This window comes from Podarcis raffonei, chromosome 7, assembly GCF_027172205.1.
Source record: "Podarcis raffonei isolate rPodRaf1 chromosome 7, rPodRaf1.pri, whole genome shotgun sequence".
Lineage (NCBI taxonomy): Eukaryota > Metazoa > Chordata > Lepidosauria > Squamata > Lacertidae > Podarcis > Podarcis raffonei.
The window spans coordinates 1,371,395-1,393,869 of NC_070608.1; the positions used below are offsets into that span (position 1 = coordinate 1,371,395).

General features: G+C 47.1%; 1 protein-coding gene across 1 annotated transcript; it reads right to left on the reverse strand.

Moving 5' to 3' along the window:
* Positions 1–8,017: 8,017 nt before the first annotated feature.
* Positions 8,018–21,151, reverse strand: LOC128416961 (fucolectin-like). Its single transcript, XM_053395077.1, has 4 exons — positions 21,064–21,151; positions 19,459–19,544; positions 17,173–17,464; positions 8,018–8,712 (listed from the first exon to the last, which is right to left on the reverse strand). Exons 2-4 carry the CDS (start codon positions 19,541–19,543, stop codon positions 8,556–8,558), a joined length of 534 nt encoding a protein of 177 aa, XP_053251052.1. The 5' UTR covers position 19,544; positions 21,064–21,151; the 3' UTR covers positions 8,018–8,555.
* Between the last annotated feature and the right edge of the window lie 1,324 nt (positions 21,152–22,475).

Below are 22,475 nucleotides of genomic sequence, written 5' to 3' on the forward strand. Positions count from 1 at the left end.
ACTTGCTGAATTACCATGCAGTTGTCATTCTCCAAAGAGCTGGAGGTCCTCATGGATTTGTAACATGCCCTCAAGAACAAAAAACTCAGTTTCTGAACTCTTTGAACTCTGGGACCTACACCCCACCCCCATCTCCAACTGGGTTGCTGGCTCCCTCCCACAGGAGGAAATAACATTCCTCTCTAGCAGGTGCCAAAGGAAAGACTTCAAATTATCAGTCAATGCATGTTTGGAACAAGCAAATCCTAAAATGAGTGTTTATTTTGGCTGTGTCCCTTGCCCATTAAGCTCCAGAGTCAATAGTCTTGTGGAGGGAGCATGGATGTGCTTTGGTGATGCAGTCATAGGTGGGGAGGGACTGAGACCTGTGTGAGGTCAAGAGGCTCTCTTAAGAACTTCAGATGAACCTTCTGGATCCAACCAGAGTCCAGAATCCTGTTCTCTCAATGGCCAACCAGATGCCCGTGGGAGCCCACAAGGCGCAGGGCAGTGCAACAGAGCTCTCGCTACTTGTGATGCCCAAGAAATTGGCATTCAGAGGTAGATCATATATGACAGAGGAGGAAGAACAGAGCCATCTTGGCCAGTAAGCATTGATGCCTTAGCTGCCCTCTGGCACTCCACTTACATAGGTCATTGTTGTTGTTTAGTCGTTTAGTCGTGTCCGTCTCTTCGTGACCCCCTGGACCAGAGCACGCCAGGCACTCCTGTCTTCCACTGCCTCCCGCACTTTGGTCAAACTCATGTTTGTAGCTTTGAGAACACTGTCCCACCATCTCATCCTCTGTCCTCCCCTTCTCCTTGTGCCCTCCATCTTTCCCAGCATCAGGGACTTTCCCAGGGAGTTCTCTTCTCATGAGGTGGCCAAAGTCTTAGAATCATAGAATCATAGAGTTGGAAGAGACCACAAGGGCCATCGAGTCCAACCCCCTGCCAAGCAGGAAACACCATCAGAGCACTTCTGACATATGGTTGTCAAGCCTCTGCTTTGTTGTTGTTTAGTCGTTTAGTCGTGTCCGACTCTTCGTGACCCCATGGACCAGAGCACGCCAGGCACCTCTGTCCTCCACTACCTCCCGCAGTTTGGTCAAACTCATGCTGGTAACCTCGAAAACACTATCCAACCATCTCGTCCTCTGTCGCCCCCTTCTCCTTGTGCCCTCCATCTTTCCCAGCATCAGTGTCTTCTCCAGGGAGTCTTCTCTTCTCATGAGGTGGCCAAAGTACTGGAGCCTCAGCTTCATGGTCTGTCCTTCCAGTGAGCACTCAGGGCTGATTTCATTAAGAATGGATGCGTTTGATCTTCTTGCAGTCCATGGGACTCTCAAGAGTCTTCTCCAGCACCATAATTCAAAAGCATCAATTCTTCGGCGATCAGCCTTCTTTATGGTCCAGCTCTCACTTCCATACATCACTACTGGGAAAACCATGGCTTTAACTATATGGACCTTTGTTGGCAAGGTGACGTCTCTACTTCTCAAGATGCTGTCTAGGCCTGTCATTGCCCTTCTCCCAAGAAGCAGGCGTCTTTTAATTTCGTGGCTGCTGTCACCATCTGCAGTGATCATGGAGCCCAAGAAAGTAAAATCTCTCACTGCCTCCATTTCTTCCCCTTCTACTTGCCAGGAGGTGATGGGACCAGTGGCCATGATCTTCGTTTTTTTGATGTTGAGCCTCAGACCATATTTTACGCTCTCCTCTTTCACCCTCATTAAAAGGTTCTTTAATTCCTCCTCACTTTCTGCCATCAAGGTTGTGTCATCTGCATATCTGAGGTTGTTGATATTTCTTCCGGCAATCTTAATTCCAGCTTGGGATTCATCCAGCCCAGCCTTTCGCATGATGTATTCTGCATATAAATTAAATAAGCAGGGAGATAAAATACAGCCTTGTCGTACTCCTTTCCCAATTTTGAACCAATCAGTTGTTCCATATCCAGTTCTAACTGTAGCTTCTTGTCCCACATAGAGATTTCTCAGGAGACAGATGAGGTGATCAGGCACTCCCATTTCTTTAAGAACTTGCCATAGTTTGCTGTGGTCGACACAGTCAAAGGCTTTTGCATAGTCAATGAAGCAGAAGTAGATGCCTTTCTGGAACTCTCTAGCTTTCTCCATAATCCAGCGCATGTTTGCAATTTGGTCTCTGGTTCCTCTGCCTCTTCTAAATCCAGCTTGCACTTCTGGGAGTTCTCGATCCACATACTGTTTGAGCCTTCCTTGTAGAATTTTAAGCATAACCTTGCTAGCGTGTGAAATGAGTGCAATTGTGCGGTAGTTGGAGCATTCTTTGGCACTGCCCTTCTTTGGGATTGGGATGTAGACTGATCTTCTCCAGTCTTCTGGCCACTGCTGAGTTTTCAAAATTTGCTGGCATATTGAGTGTAGCACCTTAACAGCATCATCTTTTAAAATTTTAAATAGTTCAGCTGGAATACCATCACTTCCACTGGCCTTGTTATTTGCAGTGCTTTCTAAGGCCCATTTGACTTCACTTTCCAGGATGTCTGGCTCAAGGTCAGCAACCACACTACCTGGGGTGTACGAGACATCCATATCTTTCTGGTATAATTCCTCTGTGTATTCTTGCCACCTCTTCTTGATGTCTTCTGCTTCTGTTAGGTCCTTACCACTTTTGTCCTTTATTATGGTGATCTTTGTACGAAATGTTCCTTTCATATCTCCAATTTTCTTGAACAGATCTCTGGTTCTTCCCATTCTGTTGTTTTCCTCTATTTGTTTGCATTGCTCGTTTAAGAAGGCCTTCTTGTCTCTCCTTGCTATTCTTTGGAAATCTGCATTCAATTTCCTGTATCTTTCACTATCTCCCTCGCATTTTGCTTGCCTTCTCTCCTCCGCTATTTGTAAGGCCTCGTTGGACAGCCACTTTGCTTTCTTGCATTTCCTTTTCATTGGGATGGTTTTCGTTGCTGCCTCCTGTACAATGTTACGAGCCTCCATCCATAGTTCTTCAGGCACTCTGTCCACCAAATCTAAGTCCTTAAACCTGTTCGTCACTTCCACTGTGTATTCATAAGGGATTTGACTTAGATTGTATCTTACCGGCCCAGTGGTTTTTCCTACTTTCTTCAGTTTAAGCTTGAATTTTGCTATAAGAAGCTGATGATCTGAGCCACAGTCAGCTCCAGGTCTTGTTTTTGCTGACTGTATAGAGCTTCTCCATCTTTGGCTGCAGAGAATATAATCAATCTGATTTCGATGTTGCCCATCTGGTGATGTCCATGTGTAGAGTCGTCTCTTGTGTTGTTGGAAAAGCGTGTTTGTGATGACCAGCTTGTTCTCTTGACAGAACTCTATTAGCCTTTGCCCTGCTTCGTTTTGATCTCCAAGGCCAAACTTGCCAGTTGTTCCTTTTATCTCTTGCCTCCCTACTTTAGCATTCCAATCCCCTATAATGAGAAGAACATCCTTCTTTGGTGTCACTTCTATAAGGTGTTGTAAGTCTTCATAGAATTGGTCAATTTCAGTTTCTTCAGCACCAGTAGTTGGTGCATAAACTTGGATTACTGTGATGTTAAAAGGTCTGCCTTGGATTCGTATCGAGATCATTCTATCATTTTTGAGATTGCATCCCAGTACAGCTTTCGCCACTCTTTTGTTGACTATGAGGGCCACTCCATTTCTTTTACGGGTTTCTTGCCCACAGTAGTAGATGTGATGGTCATCCGAACTGAATTCGCCCATTCCCGTCCATTTTAGTTCACTGATGCCCAGGATGTCAATATTTATTCTTGCCATCTCATTTTTGACCACCTCCAACTTACCTAGGTTCATGGTTCTTACATTCCAGGTTCCTATGCAATATTTTTCTTTACAGCATTGGACTTTCCTTTCACTTCCAGGCATATCCGCAACTGAGTGTCCTTTCGGCTTTGGCCCAGCCGCTTCATCAGCTCTGGATCTACTTGTACTTGCCCTCCGCTCTTCCCCAGTAGCATGTTGGACGCCTTCCGACCTGAGGGGCTCATCTTCCAGCGTCATAACTTTTATATGCCTGTTTTCTTTGTCCATGGAGTTTTCTTGGCAAGGATACTGGAGTGGCTTGCCGGTTCCTCCTCCAGGTGGATCACGTTTGGTCAAAACTCTCCACTATGACCTGTTCATCTTGTGTGCCCTGCTTGGCGTAGTTCATAGCTTCTCTGAGTTCTTCAAGCCCCTTCGCCACGGCAAGGCAGTGATCCATGAAGGGGAGCCTCTGCTTAAAGACCTCCAAAGAAGGAGACTCCACCACACTCCTTGGCAGCAAATTCCACTGTCGAACAGCTCTTACTGTCAGGAAGTTCTTCCTAATGTTTAGGTGGAATCTTCTTTCTTGTAGTTTGGATCCATTGCTCCGTGTCCGCTTCTCTGGAGCAGCAGAAAACAACCTTTCTCCCTCCTCTATGTGACATCCTTTTGGAGCCTCAGCTTCAGGATCTGTCCTTCTAGTGAGCACTCAGGGCTGATTTCCTTCAGAATGGAGAGGTTTGATCTTCTTGCAGTCCATGGGACTCTCAAGAGTCTCCTCTAGCACCAGAATTCAAAAGCATCAATTCTTCGGCGATCAGCCTTCTTTATGGTCCAGCTCTCACTTCCACACATCACTACTGGAAAAACCAGAGCTCTGCCTCGCCGTGGCGAAGGGGCTTGAATAACTCAAGAGAAGCTATGAACTCTGCCGTGCAGGGCCACCCAAGATAGACAGGTTGTAGTGGAGAGTTTTGACTAAACGTGATCCACCTGGAGCAGGAACCGGCAAGCCACTCCAGTATCCCTGCCAAGAAAACTCCCTGGACAAAGACATAGGTCATAGATACCGGTAATTCTGACAGAAGAGAGTGGGAATGGTTTCTGTTATTGTTGGCCTCTGTCAGTCTCAAGAGACAAAGGAGTGAGTCTCTGGAGGTGAAGTCAAACCATTGCATCAAGAGCACCAAACTGACCTCAGGGTGCAAGCCTGGGCAGTGTATGGAGGTCCCAGGCTGGCCAGACAGCAAGACACCCCCCCTTCAGTCTCGCTGATGTGAACCAAAGGATAGCAGAGAAATACATTTTGCAGCAGCTTAGCTGCAGGAATCGCCGGAAGGAGGTATACAAGGAGTCATGCAATTGCCTTAGGGATTCCACTCCATATTTGGGTAGGGTTACTTCTTAGACTTTTCTTCTCCTAAATATATCCCTCAAAGCAGCAGAGATTTAGGACCAGAGTGTCCCATGAACTGCAAGAAGATCAAACCCATCCATTCTGAAGGAAATCAGTCCTGAGTGCTCACTGGAAGGACAGATCCTGAAGCTGAGGCTCCAAGACTTTGACCACCTCGTGAGAAGAGAAGACACCCTGGAAAAGACCCTGATGTTGGGAAAGATGGAGGGCATAAGGAGAAGGGGAAGGCAGAGGACAAGATGGTGGGACAGTGTTCTCGAAGCGACCAGCATGAGTTTGACCAAACTGGGGGAGGCAATGGAAGACAGGAGGGCCTGGCGTGCTCTGGTCCAGGGGGTCACGAAGAGGTGGACACGACTAAACGACTAAACAGCAACAAGGAGAGCTACCTTCCCAAGCTGATGAGCCCCCATCCATCCCTCACTTCCCTCTAAAGCATGTGGAGGAACCTCCTTCTTCACCATAGTATCCACTCTTGGCCTCATCCAGTCAACCTGCTGGAGCCTGCTTTTGCATGCAGTCCCTAACTCACTGAGGGTTTGTGACCCATGGGCAAACCTCACCTGGTTTACGTGACTAGTCAAAGCAGCAGGGCTCAGGGAAACCTAGACTGTCTGTTGCTAACTTGCCTACCCTCTGGGAAGATGCCAGGGGAGGGAGGCAGAGACACTTCCATGGGTTTGTAGAGGCCATTTCAAAAGGGAAGCACCCCTCCCTCCACAAGGCTGACCACAAAGTGTTCATTTTGGAGCTTAGCTGATGTGGTTGGGACCTGCTAGTATCAGTACTCAAGTCTGGCACCCATCTGACCTCTAAATGGGATAAATGGAATGAGGATGTCTTCTTCTAAAATCATCTCCTGCCAAGGAGGTGCCGTTATTTCCTCTTGGGAGAGAGTCAGAAACCACACAAGCCCACTCAGACCCTACTCAGATGAAGGACGTCAAAACCTGATCTTGATCCCTAGATCCTGGTGGTGTCAACACCTTTCTGATGGGCTGGGTTGATCCATGTCATGCAAGTGCTGCTCATTGGAAGGGCCATAGACCATCTCATCCCACATCTTGTTCTCACTGTGGCCAGCTAGGTATCCCAAAGGTGTGTGACCGTGTGTGACAGAGAATGTGGCCTGAGCCCCAGAGGACACCACAGCTTCAGGGAAAGGAAAAATCCTTGGCTTGGCATGGGGAAAGAGGGAGAACGGTGGCCTCAGGAGAAGCCTCGCCTTGGACCCCAATAAGTTCACTCACGAGAGGAATGGACAAAGGCGGGTTTATTGCATGAAAGGAAAGCGACAAGAGCAAATGAGTGCTGCTTCAGGCAGCAAAGTTGCAAGAGAAGCAGGCAGCTATTCCTAGGGCACCTATGCGCCTTGGTCTAAGAGGAAGAAGGATCCCCATGGAAAGCCTAAAGAAGCAAAGTGGTGTGTCGGTTGGTGACAAGAAGGTCTCTAATCCTGTGGGAGCTAACCAGGCATGGTTAACCTAGGATGTAAGTATTCTTTTGAGCCAACATTAGATGATGGAGAGGGCAGGGGGTCTTTGGGATAAGTCATTCATTATGTGATGGCCTGGGACTTGGGCTTGGGCTCAGAACCGGAGGAGTCTCAGTCCGCACTGGATCCTCTGCCTCAGGCGGCGTCTGAACCAAGTCTGGGGCCTGATCCTGAAGAGTCCCAGTCTGCACAGGTTTCCCTGGAACAAGCACCAGCTGGGCCGAGTCAGGGGCCTGAGCCTGCCCTGGCTCCAGATGCTGGGATGACCTCCTTGCCTTCAGCGGGCCATCACTTACAGCTGCTCCACTACCGGTTGGGTCAGGGGAGGGTGAGGCAGCCCCTGGGTCTAGTAACCCACCGACGTCTCCTGAGCTGCAGAGACTGAGGTCTGAGAAAAGGAGAGACCTGAGTACTCGCAGGAGGAGTGCTCGCCTTCGGGCGAGACAGGGAGGTGAGTCGCCGGGGGATCAGGACCGGCCGCTACCCCGACAGAGATAAAAGTCTGTCGGACCCCGCCCCAGGTTGCGGGAGCAACATTGCTGCTTGCTGGAACCTGCCTGAGACCCTGTGCCTGCCCTTGCCTGGTTTCCTGCCTCGTCTTGGCCCTGTCGGACTGACTCCTCCCTTGGATTTGGGACCGGACCTGGACCGCGTTGCTCGGGTTAACCCCGGGCCCAGCACACATTATAACCTATTTATTCTATTGTTTCCTATTAAGTTCCTGTCTGTTTCACATTTTGTTCATTGGTAGTTGAACCAATATAATCCCAGTAAGAAATGGCCAAACTGGTTCTCTTTCCGAGGTTATCTTAGTACTGTCTGTGTGGAACCCATTCTTTTCACAGGAGATGTGAATCAAAAGTCGTGGCCAACACCTGATTACTGCACTGATCTGGACCTCAAGTTCCAGGGCACATTCAAGGGCAAAGACTTGCACCAGGGTCAAGAAAGTTAACTGAGGGGCGTGTTTTATATGATGCCATGCCAACTTTTACACATGTCACGATCTACAGAAATAAACCATGGAACCTTGAGAATTCTGTACTGAACCATGGGGAAAAGTTCAGATTGGCATACAGACACCATGACACATGCTTGACACCATCCCTCAGTAAAAAGCCAACAAATTCAATCTCAGGTAGGAGGTATCAGTGGGCACTACAGCAGGTACTTCATCTTCTGTGGGCTCTGCATTGGGAATGATGGATCTACACGGTCTGGAGCAGAAATAGGTTACAGCTCATATGGCCCAAAGTTGAATTTTTACACACCTTCAGTGCAAGGTTTTTAAGTTCTAGTTAGCTTCCGCCAACCTGGTGCCTGGTGCCAATTATATTGTGCCATAGGGGACCAGGCTGCAGACTATGATAAGGTTACCAGATTTTTTTCAATTAATCCGAGGACACTTTTCAACTTCCTATTAAATAGATGGATTTTGTCAGGGGACTGATTTGTAAATTCGGGGACTGTCCCCAGGATATGGGGACGTCTGGTAACCTTAGAGTATGGGGCTCAACACTATGGTGGGGAAAGACTTCATTCTTGCCGTAATGGGTTTTCAGCCGTGTCTTGGTCTGCGCCAGGCATAGGCAAACTTGGCCCTCCAGATGTTTTGGGACTACAACTCCCATCATCCCTAGCTAATAGCCCCAGTGGTCAGGGATGGTGGGAGTTGTAGTCCCAAAACATCTGGAGGGCTGGGTTTGCCTATGCCTGGTCTACGCTTTGTGGCAGGAGCAAAAGCACAGCCCTTGTTGGTTCTCAGGGCCCTGAGAAGCTGCTGGAGAAGTAGAGGAAAGGGGGCTTGCTGCAAGGAGGACTATGGCGTTGATTGACGCATCCTTGGTCTTTGACAGCCACACACCCTGAACACACCAACAGAGACTGCTGGTGATCCCTAACGCATCTCTTCTGCTACAGCTCCATAGACATCCACTTCGCACAGCGTCATAGAACCATGGCGCGGAAGATGGATGCTCACATAGCGGCCCCTGAGCCAGTTGCAGTTGAAGCTACTGACGGAGCCCAGTGTGACGTCTGTGACGATCCCACACCTGTAGGGAGAAAAGGAGGGTTAGACACAAGTGTGTTTGTGTATAGGAAGCATTCGCAGTTCTCCACATTTCCACATCAGTTTGTGATCTCTTTTTTTTTCCAGTCATCACAAAAATTTGTCAGCATTTCTGTGTGTATTTATCCTAAGATCCCCATTTTTGCAAAGCAATTTCCCCTAACAGCACGCAGTTTTGTATGTCGTTTTCACTTATCTATCCTTTCGTATGTACACTTTCCCATAGGATGTGCACATTACTCAGCAGGAGAACTAAATTTGTTGCTAAATTCGGAGAAGTGCAAATTCCAAAAGAGGGCTGAGTTTTGGTCTGTGTATTCCCTGAGAGTGCGGACACAGGTGGCACTGTGGGTTAAACCATAGAGCCTCTTGGGCTTGCTGATCAGAAGGTCGGCGGTTTGAATCCCCGCGACGGGGTGAGCTCCCGTTGCTCGGTCCCTGCTCCTGCCAACCTAGCAGGTCGAAAGCACACCAGTGTGAGTAGATAAATAGGTACCGCTCCGGCGGGAAGGGAAACGGCGTTTCCGTGCGCTGCACTGTTTCACCAGAAGTGGCTTAGTCATGCTGGCCACATGACCCGGAAGCTGTACGCCGGCTTCCTTGGCCAGTAAAGCGAGATGAGCGCCGCAACCCCAGAGTCGGCCATAACTGGACCTAATGTTCAGGGGTCCCTTTATTCCCTCAGAAAGTGTGGATTGGGTAAGTTTGCCTTTAAATACCACTTGAATCGAATTTCTCCCACATCCCTCGCCATTATAGCACATGCTTTGATTATGACGGCCAGGTTGGGTCACTGCAATGGGCTCTGAATGGAAGAGTCTTTGGGAACTGAGTTGGCTGAGAAGGAGCCGCAGCAAGGATGTCATAGAGCCCCTGGGATCATATGACACCAGCTCTGCAACAGCTGCAAGGGCCATTTTGTAGACCCAACTGAAGGTGCTGGAGATTATCTTTAAAGCCCCAAATGCAGTGGTGCAGCTAGGCCAAACTTACCGCACCTCGGGCTGGTGTCTCCAGCGCCGATTGCATGGCGGGCCGCTATTTCCGGCGCACTTCCGGGTCAGAGGAGCACTGGAAATAGCTTGTGTGCATGTGCATGGGCCTCCTCTGACTCGGATGTGCACCAGAAATAACACTTGTGCATGCGCAAATAATGCTTGCGCATGCGCACAAGCTATTTCCGGTGCTCCTCTGACCCAGAAATGGGCAGCTGTGCAGCACAGCACCGGTAAAAGTGGGCGGTGGCAGCAGGCGGCGGGGGTCGCCGCGGGCCGGATAAACGAGTCCCTTGGGTCTTATCTGGCCTGTGGGCCTTAGTTTGGGGATCCCTGAGTTGGCAGTGACACTCCTTACACCAAACTTCTGGCTCAGTTGTATTAGCTCAGTTGCGATGAGCACACAATTAACACACATGGGCCTCCACAGCGCTCCTTGCGCTGCCATAGCTTCCTCATCTGTTAGAACAACAACAACAACAAAATTTGATTTAAAAAGAAAGAAGGGCTCTTAGCCTGTCCCATCAAAATCACTTTAAATCACTGTACCACCATGACTACAGGAATAAAACAGAGTTTGCTTCTGCCTCCCTGATGCTAAACATTTGGGAATAAGGACCATTATGCTGTAGGAAAGGCTAATGTGTTTTGAAAGTAAAAATAATAATCAGCAACTGGAGCCGTAGCTGGGTGATCTTGCGCCCCTGGCAGAACCGTCCAAATTGCGCCCTCCACCCACGGGCAAATGAGCTCTTTTTCCCGCCTCTCCTCCAACCCTGCCCCCTCAATTCACCCTCTATTTAAAACCTTTTCTTATGAGGCAGTAATCTATATTTTTATTTATTGGCATATTTTGGGCCGATTTTGCACCCTGCCCTCGCCTGCACCCCGGGCAGGGGCCAGCTCACCACTTCCCAGCTACGGCCCTGTGGGCGACCATATACAGTGGTACCTCGGGTTAAGTACTTAATTCGTTCCGGAGGTCCATTCTTTCTTTTTTTTTATAATATTTTTATTAAGAAGTTTTTATAACCACAATAACATAACATAACATTACAATAAACACAACAAATACATAAACAAACAAAAACAAAAACAAAACAAAAAACAAATACAATTTCATATCTTAATTTCTTATGCCTTTCTTCCCCGACTTCCTCATGCCTCCCTTTTCTGTATTCCAGATTCTAATCAATTATTCAGCAAATCTTCCCTTATTTTAATTTAAATTTAATTTAATCTTCCTTATTCTCCTTGTCTTAACCATTACTAATAGTAACCTTTTACTTTCTGGTCCAACATCATTCTAACTTTCATTAATTTTGTAGTATTTCTTTAAATAGTCCTTAAACTTTTTCCATTCTTCTTCCGCTGCTTCTCTTCCCTGGTTTCGGATTCTGCTCGTCATTTCTGCCAAACCCATGTAGTCAATCACCTTCATCTGCCATTCTTCCAGAGTGGGTAGATCTTGTGTCTTCCAGTACTTCGCAATAAGTATTCTAGCTGCTGTTGTAGCATACATAAAAAAGGTTATATCCGTCTTTAACACCCCTTGGCCGACAATACCCAAGAGAAAGGCCTCTGGTTTCTTAGGGAAGGTATATTTAAATACCTTTTTCAGTTCATTATAGATCATTTCCCAGAATGCCTTAATCTTCGGGCACGTCCACCAAAGGTGAAAGAATGTGCCTTCCTTTTCTTTACATTTCCAACATTTATTATCAGGCAAATGGTAAATCTTTGCAAGCTTGACTGGGGTTATGTACCACCTATAGATCATTTTCATAATATTTTCTCTTAAGGCATTACATGCCGTAAATTTCATCCCGGTGGTCCACAACTTTTCCCAATCAGCAAACAAGATGTTATGACCAATGTCCTGAGCCCATTTAATCATACTTGATTTGACCGTTTCATCTTGTGTGTTCCATTTCAGCAGCAAGTTATACATTTTTGACAAGTTTCTAGTACTTGGTTCTAACAGTTCAGTCTCCAATTTTGATTTTTCCACCTGGAAGCCAATTTTACTGTCCATTTTAAACACTTCATTTATTTGATGATAATGCAACCAATCCCTCACCTTCCCTTTTAATTTCTCAAAACTCTGCAGTCTCAGTCTGTCCCCTTCCTTTTCCAAAATTTCCCAATATCTTGGCCATTTAGACTCCATATTTAACTTTTTAACTGCCTTAGCTTCCATTGGCGACAACCACCTTAGAGTTTTACTTTCCAGCAAATCTTTATATCTAGTCCAGACATTTAATAGTGCTTTTCTGACGATATGGTTTTTAAAACCTTTATGTGCTTTAACCTTGTCATACCACAAATATGCATGCCACCCAAAAATATTATTGAAACCTTCCAAATCCAAAACATCTGTATTTTCAAGAAGTAGCCATTCTCTTAGCCAGCAGAAAGCTGCCGCTTCATAGTACAGTTTAAAGTCTGGCAGGGCAAACCCCCCTCTTTCCTTTGAATCCGTTAGTATCTTAAATTTAATTCTGGGCTTCTTGCCCTGCCAGACAAACTTAGATATGTCTTTCTGCCACTTCTTGAAACAATCCGTCTTATCCATTATTTGTAGTGCTTGGAACAAAAACAACATTCTCGGCAATACATTCATTTTTATAACTGCAATACGACCTAACAAGGAAAGCTTCAGGTTTGACCAAATCTCCAAATCTTTTTTCACTTCTGTCCAAGTTTTTTCATAATTATCTTTAAATAGATTTACATTCTTAGCTGTCATATTTATTCCCAAATATTTCACTTTTTTAACCACAGTCAACCCTGTCTCATTCTGAAACCTTTCTTTTTCAAACTGTGTTAAGTTTTTCTCCAATACCTTGGTCTTTAACTTATTCAATTTAAATCCTGCCACTTGACCAAACTCTTGAATTATTTCCAAAACTCTTTTCGTGCTAGCTTCTGGCTCTTGTAATGTAAGTACTAGGTCATCTGCAAATGCTCTCAATTTATATTGTTTAGCTCCGACCTGAACCCCTTTAACCAACTGGTCCCTCCTAATCATATTAAGCAAAACCTCCAGGACCGATATAAAAAGTAGTGGGGAGATAGGGCACCCCTGACGTGTCCCTTTTTCAATCTTGAACTCTTCTGTGACCACATTATTTACAATTAATTTTGCTTTCTGTTCAGAGTATATTGCACCTATACCATTTTCAAACCCTTGGCCTACCCCCATCCCCCGGAGGTTCTTCAACATAAAACTCCAAGATATATTGTCAAAGGCTTTCTCGGCATCCACAAATATCAAAACAGCCTTAGTGTTTATATTCACTTCCAACTTCTCCAAAATGTCAATTATATTCCTTACGTTATCCGACAAATGCCTTTTCGGGAGAAAGCCCGCTTGGTCCCCATGAATCTCCTCCATCAGAACTCTTTTCAATCTCTTTGCTAAAATATCAGCAAAGATTTTGTAATCCACATTTAGTAACGAGATGGGTCGGTAGTTCTTAAGTTGGGTCTTTTCAGTCTCTGTCTTTGGTATAAGTGTGATGTAGGCCTCCCTCCACGTGTCGGGTGCCCTTCTCCCCTCCATAATCTCGTTGCAGACTTCCTTCAAGGGATGTATCAACCCTTCCTTCAAAACTTTGTAATATTTGGAAGTCAGTCCATCCGGTCCAGGAGATTTGCCCAACGTCATGCTTTGGATGGCACCTTCTATTTCTTGTGCTGATATCTCCTGATTCAAAATTGTCTTACTTTCCTGCGAAATCTTTTTCAGCCCATTTTTCTTGAGGAATTGTTGTATATCCGTTTCTTTCTGCGGCCCTTGTGTGTACAATTGTCTAAAGTAGCTCTGAAAACAGTTCCTAATCTCCGCTGGGTTAAATATGTTCTTTCCTTCCACTTCTAAGTTTGTTACCGTGTTGAGTTTTTGTCTCTTCTTTATTTGCCAAGCCAATAACTTGCCACATTTATCTGCAGATTCAAAAGTCTTTTGTCTCATTTGTTTAATTTTCCATTCTATTTCTTGATTCATCAGTTCCATAAATTGTGTTTGATATAATTTGATTTCTCTTAAAATCTCTTGCGATTTTGGCTTCAATCTTAGTTTCCTTTCCCCTTCTTTTATCTTTTCCAAAATTTTCTCTTTCCTCTCATTTTGCTTTCTTTTCTTTAATGTATTTTGTTGTATCAAGAACCCTCTCATCACGGCTTTACTTGCGTCCCATACTATTCTTTTTTCTACTTTAGTCCTCAAGTTAATTTCAAAATAATCTTTCAAAGTTTTTTGGGCCCTCTTACAGATCTCCTCATCTCTAAGTAAGGTGTCATTCATTCTCCATCTGAAGGAACCAGTTGTTGTTTGCTTCATCACCATCTTTACTGCGTTATGGTCGGAGAAGGTTTTTGGGCAGATTTCCACTTTCTTTATGTTCGACGCCATACTGCTAGTCACCCAAATTTGGTCAATCCGTGTCCATGTCATTTTGGCTTCAGAAAAGAAGGTTCCCTCTCTTTCTAAAGGGTGTTTTGTTCTCCAAATGTCAATCAAGTCCATATTGTCAGTCATTTCAAAGAAAGTTTTTGGTAGTCTTCCGTCTTTTGTAACTACCTGTCTTTGTGCTTTGTCCATATTTGTTGAAACTACTCCATTCATGTCTCCCATCACAATTAAATTGTAATCCATGTAGTCCATCAAAGTCTCATGCAACTTCTTAAAGAATTCAGCTTTCCCTTCATTTGGTGCATAGATTCCCACTATCAAAAACTTTTCTCCTTGAGATTGAATTTCAATTGCCAAATATCTTCCTTGATCATCTTTAAAAATTTGTTTCGGTTGCAAACTTTCCTTTGCGTAGATCACCACTCCTCTCTTTTTTACTCTGTCTGAGGATATAAATTCTTGTCCCAGTCTTTTATTTATCAATAATTTTCTATGTGCTCTTGTCACGTGGGTCTCTTGTAAACAAATCAAGTCCAATTGGTCTTTCTTTAAAGCATGAAATATATTTTTTCTTTTTCTGGGAATATTTAATCCGTTACAATTCCAGGTTAAAAGTTGCAGAGCCATGATGGGGCTATTTACTCTTTCCTCCTACAGCTCCCAGTTGTTGTTCCTCTTTTGTCGGTGATTCCGTATCCGTGTCTAATGGTCCCTTGCTTGAAGGATGCCCTTGTCCTGGAAACGCCTCTTTCTGTAGGTCTTCTTCGTGTTCTCCTAAGAACTTGTCTTTATCACTCACTGTCTTTATTCTTCTTTTCTTCCCCTTGTATCGTTCCGGAGGTCCATTCTTAACCTGAAACTGTTCTTAACCTGAAGCACCACTTTAGCTAACGGGGCCTGCTGCTGCTGCTGCTGCTGCCGGAGCACGATTTCTGTTCTCATCCTGAAGCAAAGTTCTTAACCTGAAGCACTATTTCTGGGTTAGCAGAGTGTGTAACCTGAAGCGTATGTAACCTGAGGTACAACTGTACATGCCTTGGGCAGTCATGGCTATAAACTGCTTTGGAAAAGGAGAAGGAACAAAGGAGGTTTTGACGAGGGACCTTAGCTCCAGGGGCCCCAGCAGAGCCATGTGCTGATACTGGTCTCTTTGCCCCAGCTTCCCTCAACTTCAACTCTCTGGGTGGTGATTTGGAGGACCATGAGCCCAGGATAAGGGAAAGGTAAAGGGACCCCTGACCATTAGGTCCAGTTGTGGCCGACTCTGGGGTTGCGGCGCTCATCTCGCTTTATTGGCTGAGGGAGCCGGCGTACAGATGTCATGTGGCCAGCATGACTAAGCCGCTTCTGGCGAACCAGAGCAGTGCACGGAAACGCCGTTTCCCTTCCCGCCGGAGCGGTACCTATTTATCTACTTGCACTTGGACGTGCTTTCGAACTGCTAGGTTGGGAGGAGCAGGGACTGAGCAACGGGAGCTCACCCCGTCGCGGGGATTCGAACCACCGACCTTCTGATCGGCAAGTCCTAGGCTCTGTGGTTTAACCCACAGTGCCACCCACCTCCGCACACTACAAACCTACCCACTCCCTGCAGTTGCCATGCCCTGTCTCTGGCTGAGGCAAGACTGGTCTGGGTGGAGGAGAAGGGACGGGGCCTTCTCAGTAGCTGCACCCAGATTGTACCCAGCGAGATCTCCTCTCTCTTACTGTTTTCCTGTGACTGGTTAGGACTGTCCTCTTCCAGCTGGCATTTGCTTGCTTGCCAGAATGATTTTTATATGATACGTCCTCATTTTAGATTGTCATTATTTCTGCTGAGCCTATTTCACATTTGATGTTCTTAATGAGATCCTTTTGTTTTGAAATTGGTCTAAGCCACCCTGAGCAATGCAAGAGTACTGGAAAGACAGGGATATATGCTTTTCTAAATAAATATAACCTCACCAGGAAATATCCCCATATCTCCCCATTTATTTCTGTTTAATGGTGGACCTAACCCCCTGACAGCATACACCTATACATTTAATGGCACAATTAAAGCTCCTTTAATGGGATGCGGGTGGTGTTGTGGTCTAACCACTGAGCCTCTTGGGCTTGCTGATCAAAAGGTCGGCGGTTTGAATCCCTGCGACGGGGTGAGCTCCCACTGCTTGGTCCCTGCTCCTGCCACCCTAGCAGTTTGAAAGCACAACAAAAAGTGCAAGTAGATTAATAGGTACCACTCCGGCGGGAAGGTAAACGGTGTTTCCTTGCGCTGCTCTGGTTCGCCAGAAGCGGCTTCGTCATGCTGGCCACATGACCTGGAAAAACCGTCAGCGGAGTGGACAAACGCAGGCTCCCTCGACTGGTAAAATGAGATGAGCGCCGCAACCCCAGAGTCATTTGTGCCCTAGAGTCGTCTGCAACTGGACTTAACGGTCAGGGGTCCCTTTACCTTTACCTTTTAAAGCTCCTTCCACCTCCCACAAGAATTATGGGAACGATAGTTTGCCCCTCACAGAGCTGCAATTCCCAGTACACTTCGCAAACTGCAGTTCCCATGATTTTTGGGGGAAGGGGCATGAAATATACTTGGAGTCAAGAGTGGATTTCATGCTTTTTATTCAGCTCATAGTGGTGAGGAGGAATGCCAGTTCCCCCGAAATATCTGCTTTATATACATTATTTACACAATGGGCCCCACATGATTGGCTAATTCCGGGATTCACCTGTAGGCCAATCAGGTTGTGGATTCACTTCCACCTGGAGCTGGATTGGGTGGCTCCTGTGGACCAATCAGACTGCTGCATTCTGAATCCTATTGTTCTAGGACCAATCAGACTGCTGCCTTTTGGATCCTATTCAACTCAGTACATAACAGGGTGCTTTCACTGGTGGGCTGCACACAGCACCTGCCTCTTTCCTACTCTCTTCCCTGTTATCACAAATACAAGAGGAGACTAAGAAGTAGTCACTCCCCGCCAGTTTTCTCTGACCCCCCAGAAATCATTCAGGTTCAGGGACCAAGGGATGGTTGGCAACTGGAACTTACAGAGCGTTGGATTTGCCATGGTCCACAATGGTGTTCCCCACACGGACCTCAGCTCCCAGCAGCCTTTCGCCACAGCAGTCACCACGGTTTTTCACCAAGACAGCTGCGATGGCGTACTCTGAGTCCAGATCCACCAGCCACCAGGGGTTCTTCTCAGCGTTGGTGTGGGTGCAGGAGCCCTGGTGGAAGTCCCCAGCATAGAACCCGTCCACAGCTTTGTCTGCCGATCCAACGATCTTATGTGGATATATGGAGGACTGATAAGCTCTTCGTCCTTTGGCCAGGTTCAGTACTACAGTCACAGGAGGGGGAAAAGAGGGGAAGAGGAATGCACATGGTTCGTTTGCTTACTGTATTTTCCGCTCTATAAGACAAAAAATACGGTAAGCTAAAAAGTAAGGGGAAATGTGTGTGCATCTTATGGAGCGAATGCAGGCGGGAGGCTTTGCTCAGCGCTCCCTTTAAAGAGCCGCGTGGAGCGTGTGTGCGGCTTTGGGGGGATGTGGTTCTCCTAAAAGTCCCAAGGAAGCACTAGCCAGCAAGGAGGATTTGCACCTCATTCGCAGATCTGAGAGAGTCACAAAGGGCATACCACCGAAGAGCTACTCTCAGGTGTTTGCTAACACAGCTGTTGCATGTATAGCTGTAGCTGGCAACTCACACCGGGTACAAGGTTTGTCCACGACAGAGACAAAGCCGCACCTGAAGGTTGCAAGACGCAACACGGTTTTTCCAAACGAAGGTAGGGCAAAAGCTCTAGTCCCATGGAAAACAGGTAACCAGAGGTTTGAACTGGTGGAATCAGTTGCAGGTAGTTCCAGAGATGGAACTGGTGCAACAGGGGTTTACTATGTGTATAACAACTGTTTGTTTGTGTCTCTTGTTGCTGCACTTGTTTTCGCAGCTAGTGTTACCTAAAAATGGGGGAGTATGTTGGGATTTTTATTTCTCACCTGCTGCAAGGAGCAGCACAATGGTTGTTGACATCATGTGATGTCTGTGAGCGTGAGACAGGAAGTCTCTGCTTGTTCTCAGTAACTGGAGAGTTCTGTACTTGCTGCTCAGGAGAGCAGACATGTCGGATGAGAGCTGCGTGTACAGTCTGTAAATAAAGTAGTGTGTAGACTACTGACTGTCTCTTTCTTCTGTGAAGGGATACCAGAAGCCAAGTGTGCTCCTCTCAGGATGGAGGGGTTGCTTGTTACTGGTCTCTCTGGACTGAGGGCAATTTCCAGCCACAGAGTGACCACCGGCGAGACGCCTTGGTGTCTTGGGAAGGTGGCACCCTTCCCAGGGGTGTTTTTCCAACACCTTCATCCCGCTGCCCGGGAAAGGCTGCACGCGGCTATCTCATAAGCCAGAACAGCAAGAGGGATCGCTCCGCAGCGATCCTGCTTGCTGTCCTGGCTTCTGGCTTAGCGTGTGGCTCTTGCGGGAGGCGGGGGAAGGGACAAAGCGTGCGGCTCCGTAGCTTTCCCCACCTCCTGCAAAAGCCCCCAAGCTCCCTTTAAAGAGCCCCACACACGCTCCACGCGGCTCGCGAAAGGGAGCGCTGAGCAGAGTCTGGGATGCATACAGGCTCTGCTCAGCGCTCCCTTTAAAGAATATTTTTTCCCTTGCATTCCCCCTCTAAAAACTAGGTGCGTCTTATGGAGCGAAAAATACGGCACTTAGAATTATAGAACTGTAGAGTTGGAAGGAACCTGGAGGATCATCTGGTCCAGTAGTCCCATGGCACTCTAGGGTGCCTTGAAGGATGGTCAGGGGTACCGCGGGCAAGACTGGCCTCTGTCCCTCTTTCCTTCCCTCTCGCATCTCTGCCCCCCAAAGGCTTGCACAGCTGTTTGTTTTGGCAGCCCTGGCTACAAGCTCTCCAGGTGAATGGTGTCTCTGGGGCTGGTCAGGGGGTGCTGGTTACCAGAAGCAGAGGTGGCCTCAGAGTAAGCAAGCAAGCGGACAAGGGAGCCCAGCCAGCCAGTCCGCCAGCCCTTGCTGTTGGGAATGGGCAAACAAGTCTCAGGGCGCTGTGGGGCAGTGTGAGGAGGCAGCTCTCGAGGCATCCACAAAGCAATGCAGCTTTTGTGTTTTGCAATGGATTGTTGGGAAATTGGCAAACCTGCGTAATGGGTTGAGGTGACTCCCGGGTAATCGCCTTATCATAACCATGTGTCAAAATGTCAACATATAGCCTGTGCAAGAGGGTGAGGAAAGGAACTCCACATCTTGGGGAGGCACCATCTAGGCTTTGATTTGGCCCAGAGACATCCCTGCTTCCCCAGTTCTTACCTGTAGGTATTGATTTGTAGCTCTGGGACTGTCCCGTCTCTACCAGGAGTGTCAGGGCCAGCAGCAGGGTCCAGAAGTTGAGCATCCTGCAGTTGGGAGAGACGGTGTGTATCTAATCCAGCCTGCGGCAGCCAGACTAGTGACTGGGAGTGGCTGCTGAGACCATATAACACTGGTCCTAAAAGACCTACATTGGCTCCCAGGACGTTTCTGGGCACAGTTCAAAGCATTGGTGCTGACCTTTAAGGCCCTAAATGGCCTTGGCCCAGTAGACCTGAAGGAGCATCTCCATCCCCATCGTTCTGCCCGGACACTGAGGTCCAGCTCCGAGGGCCTTCTGGCGGTTCCCTCGCTGCAAAAAGCGAAGTTACAGGGAACCAGGCAGAGGGCCTTCTTGGTGGTGGCGCCCACCCTGTGGAATGAATGCCTTTCATCAGATTTCAAGGAAATAAACAACTACCTGACTTTTAGAAGACATCTGAAGGCAGCCCTGTTTAGGGAAGTTTTTAATGTTTGATGTTTTATCATGTTTTTAATATTTCGTTGGGAGCCGCCCAGAGTGGCTGGGGAAACCCAGCCAGATGGGCAGGGTAGAAATAATAAAATTATTATTATTATGCACATGAGAGAGAGATGGCTTGCTGGAGCCATGGGGTCTGGCTCCCCCTGAACAGCATGGGGGACACAGGAGCACTGGAAGGTGTCTTACACAAGCTCCATCTAGCTCAGCATTGTCTACACAGACTCCAGGATTCCAGAATATAGGCCTCTCCCAGCTGGGAATCGAACCCCAGACCATCTGGTCAAAGCATTGCGTGCTCTATCACTGAATCCTAGAACCATAGGATTGTAGAGTTGGAAGGCGCCCTGAGGGTCATCTAGCTATGGCCCTTCCCCCAAAGAGTAAAATATGAAATAAAATAGTGGGGTGGGTGTGCCCCTGAAGGCTGCCATGAAAGAGAAGACATTAGAAGCAAGAGCCTGAAATGTCTCTGAAGTAACCAGTAGAGTTTCAGTTGGAGTAATAGAAGACCTGGAGAACCAGACTGAGAAGGGATTGGAGCAGGATGGGGAACCTGTGATGTTTTTGTTGGATGCCAACTGCCACTAGCCGCAGGTAGCCTAGCCAATGGCCAGGAGGTCTCTGCAAGGAGAGGGGAACGGGCAGTTAGAAGGCCACCAGGCTGGCAAAGACTGCTCTGGGTTGAGGCAGGACCAGAAGCAGAGTGTTGAACCCAGAGCAGTCTTTGCCAGCCTGGTGGCCTTCAGCTACTTTGGGCTACAGCTCTCCTCAGCCCCATGAAGAGGATGAGAGTTGTCCTCTGAAACATCCAGAGGGCATGAAGTTGGCAAAGGCTGAACCAGAGGCAAGCCAAGGCTGTGGAAGGGAAACCACTAGGCTGAGCTTCCCAGCATCTCTACACTACAGCTTTAAGTCAGTTTCAATCTTTTTCATTAACTGCTATGGGAACTTAAGTTTTCCAAGAGTTTAAATGTGCTTCCAAGAAACTGAGGGAAGGCTCACTTTCAGACTAATATAAGGCGCTGGGCTCTCTTTTCTGGGATTCAGGTATTATGTGCAAGAAGTTCCCCTCCTCGACTTACCTTGACCCTGTTTCTTGGGACCAGCAGAAGTCTTTGTGTCCTTATGGAAGAGTTGGCAAGCTCGGCTTCTTTCTTCTGTGCTTCTAGCTGAATCCTGGACCTCCTCTTGAGCAGCTCTGCTTGTTTTGTACCCTTCCAAGCCAATCAGAAAGATGCTGAGGACTGAAACTGAGGTCCAGCATTTGCCCTCCCATCTATTGCTTTAATTCTGCTTTTGGGTGTTGACACTTTGGGTGAAGTTGCACAACTCCTCACCATTTGATGCATCAACTTCAGCTCTGTCTGGTATTCTGCCTCTTTCCTAAATTTGTGGTGGCTCAATTTAGGAAACATCACACACTAAGAACTTCCCTCAGCAGGGTTGGTCAAGTGCAGCTCACCGATGGTGACCTCCTGGAGACTCTTGACCCGAGGAAAAAAGAGCCAGAGGGGGGAAAGGGTTTGTGCTGGTCACCAGGCGAGGCTCTCCTTTGGGCTGGTGATTTTCAGGCACCCCACTTGTCCCTTTGCCCCAGGATGACAAGGAACCATTAAGGAGTCCTCTTTGGGTTCAATCCGCCAACCAGCTACACATCCACCCAACAGTTACCTCGTTCAAGCCACATTTTACCAGCTTCCTCGCAAGAATATCATGGAGGACTTTGTCAAAAGAACTTACTGAAATCAAGATACGCTATGTCCACAGCATTCCCCTGATCTACCAAGCTTGTTACTCCATAAAAAAGAAAGAAATTGGGTTCATCTGACATGACTTATCACTGAGAAACCTATGTTGGGTCTTAGTAATCACAGCATCCTTTTCTAAGTTCTCATAGACTGACTGCTGAATTATCTGTTCTCGGACCTTTCCTGGTATCAATGTCAAGTTCACTGGTGGGTAGTGATTTATGTGTGGAAATAAACCAGATGGAGGTACCCATCTGTTCTATGGCACAGAGCAACTGCATTCCTGCATTGCAGTTGGACTAAATGACCCCTCAACTCTACGATTCTTTGATTAGGCTAATCATGGTTCTTAAGTAGTCAGCCAAAGCCATTGCCTGACAAACAGACTGGTTTGCAAGCCTGTTCTTATACATTCCACCCACACAGATGCAGCTTCCAGACTGACCCTGCTAAACCTACATCATATACCTAAACTGACCAGGGCTACCAAGGCCCTGATGTTTAGTCGTTTAGTCGTGTCCGCCTCTTCGTGACCCCATGGACCAGAGCACGCCAGGCCCTCCTGTCTTCCACTGCCTCCCACAGTTTGGTCAGACTCATGTTCATAGCTTCGAAGACACTATCCAACCACCTCGTCCTCTGTCGTCCGCTTCTCCTTGTGCCCTCCATCTTTCCCAGCATAAGGGTCTTTTCCAGGGAGTCTTTTCTTCTCATGAGGCAGCCAAAGTATTGCAGCCTCAGCTTCA